This window comes from Penaeus vannamei, chromosome 31 (genome assembly GCF_042767895.1).
Source record: "Penaeus vannamei isolate JL-2024 chromosome 31, ASM4276789v1, whole genome shotgun sequence".
In the NCBI taxonomy this organism is placed as follows: Eukaryota; Metazoa; Arthropoda; class Malacostraca; order Decapoda; family Penaeidae; genus Penaeus; species Penaeus vannamei.
Window position 1 is genome coordinate 24,877,500 of NC_091579.1, and position 2,500 is coordinate 24,879,999.

The 2,500-nt window shown below is 35.3% G+C and overlaps 1 protein-coding gene across 6 annotated transcripts in view; it reads right to left on the minus strand.

Moving 5' to 3' along the window:
- The window catches only part of LOC113817317 (golgin subfamily A member 3), a 23,685-nt gene that overhangs the window by 19,003 nt on the left and 2,182 nt on the right, over nucleotides 1-2,500 (minus strand). For all 6 annotated transcript variants that reach the window (XM_070143984.1, XM_070143987.1, XM_070143990.1 and 3 more), the window contains exon 2: nucleotides 112-271. In XM_070143984.1, coding sequence (XP_070000085.1) covers nucleotides 112-240 — 129 coding nt within the window. In that variant the 5' untranslated portion in view covers nucleotides 241-271. The remainder of the gene's footprint in view (nucleotides 1-111; nucleotides 272-2,500) is intronic.

Consider the following 2,500-nt stretch of genomic DNA (forward strand, 5'->3'; position numbering starts at 1 on the left):
TTACCTTCATTTTCACCCGTGTCACCAAGATTAGGCAGGTTTGAATCTTTGTCAGGGAGGAGAGTCGGCCTATACACAAACAAATAAATAAAGTCTTGTGCAATATCCTACCTTAAAATCTGTCAAGGGATCTATTACAAGATCGAAGACCTGCGAATCAGTTTTGCTGGAGAGGTTGCCAAGGCCATCAGCATAGCATGATTCTGTATCCTTATCTGCCCTTAGGCCTCCAGTTTCCATCGTTATTCTGGGAATCTCAGCCTTGCCATGTCTGTGAAAGATATTTAATAAAAAACATTTTTGACACAACAATGCACATAATTTACAACAGATTAGTACACAATTACACTTTCAACTACTCACATGTATTTTTCACTGCAAGTTTGCAGTAACTTGCTTTTCGCTAAAGCAGATAAGAGAAAACCGAGCATTGCATTTCAATGAAATCAAAATGAACATCATGAGAAAGTTCAAATTCTCAATCCAGTGTCTAAGATTATAACCTCCACAAACTGAGGTGATAATCATAAATCAACTTTGTCAAACAATTCTGCTTTGTTAGATGTACAAGTACTCACACTTTTACGCATAGCATTTGCCTGACAATCTCAACCTTTTCATTATATTGTTATATCAATTCTATTAGAATCCCATATCTAAATTTACAATTAAAAACATCGTAAAATAAATCTAGTAGACATTCCTTACCTCAGCTGTTCAAAGAAATTAAAAATCACTCTTCAGAACTTCCTACAACTTAGACAATGTTATCCTTTCTGTAGATATTAGAAAAGAGGCCAGTGTCTCCTACCCTCTCAAACTGCAAGTCATCTTCCCTTTATAAGCCCTCACATGACAGGATTAAGTCTCCCTGAAGCTGATTGTACAGTTACCTGTTAGTTTTATAATTGTGTTGGCTATATTTCTATTTCTAGTATATATATAATGCAGCTATTCTTCTCTAACAAACTTATAAATTAATGCAGAAAAAACAAAGCTAAATGTTCAACCTAAATATACATATCTAAGTGATACGGCTTAATTTTGCTGTAGTAGTTGTGTATACACTAGTTCTCTGTGCGACCACAAGTTCTTTGTATTTATGATTTGCATGACTATGCTCACTTCAATGTTTCTTTGTAAATTCCTTGATCCTTCTAGCAGCTCTAGAATAGCATTTACCAAAAGTTTCATTAAAAGAGAGTCGCATATATACGACACTGCTTAAACATCATCTCAAAATGCAATAATAAATGTAAACCAAAACACAATCTGACATATCAATACCTAAATAAAGAAATAATCTTCTTTAAACAATGCACAGACTCTAAAGATATCAGTATTCATCTACAGAAATAGAGAAAACTAAGGTAATCGCCATAAAGCAATAGGTACTAACTCCAGATGCCAAATGTTGGGTAATCATACCACACAGAAATAGATCCTATTGGTGAGTGATTAGTATCCATGCTATGCACAATCAAGCCTGTTTTAAGCAATGAGAGTAGGCTAAATGTATGTTTCCCTTGCTTCTACTCTTATTGGCTGACAGTGAGCAAAGTGGCTCAGTATGGCAAAATCTTGTCATGTGTGGATTAAAAAAAAATACACAGAAAGTAAGGATAAGAATAAGAGTGACTCTTTAGGGATTTAACAACATATGGAATCAGATGGAAAACTGGATCCTTTTTGTGCCCTCACTTTATACATGTTTTCATGAGTAAACAGAATAGTACTATACATTTTCTTGGCTAATTCTTTTAAGTGCATAAACATTTTAAATGTGAGGTTTAAAGGGGGATGTTAACTGTTAACTCTTCCTGTTTTGCCTTGTACTGGCCTGCATTTGCTCACTGCACTTGGCAACATGATCATAGGTATATTCTGGCAAAGTAAGTGCTTCCAGACCTTCCAAGAAACCAGGTCAAGCCCTAATTTTCTGAACAGAAATGGTGGAAGTATGCTGGCTTTTGCTGGAGTACAAAGTGCTAAGGCCAAAGTATCACATGCTGCAATCTTATTCTGAACAATTGCTCCATTTATTGTCTTCAAAATGCTGATCCATATTACTGATATAGCTTTAACATATTACCATTGCAAATTAGATCTTTCATATCTTTATGAAAAATTACCCAGTAAGAATAATCTGTCAATATTGTGTATTTAAATTAACTTGATAAAAAGTATATCTAAAATTAACCCTTATGATCCAGACAACATGACCATCACATCATGAAAAAATTGGCTAGAGGGGCATGTGACATCAACATGCTGTAAAAGGAAAATTTGGGTGAGGGCTGATGTGACATGACCTTGCTGTCACTCATGCATATTTTGGCTGAAGGCCAGCATGATGGGAAAGACTTGCCACAAATGCACAAAGCTCTTGGAGAATGATTAAGACATTTTTGGCATTTTGGAAGGGGCTATTTCCATGCTCGAAATCCAATTCTTGATCGCTGTGACTGGTGGCACAAGTTGTATTACAGAAAACTGAATA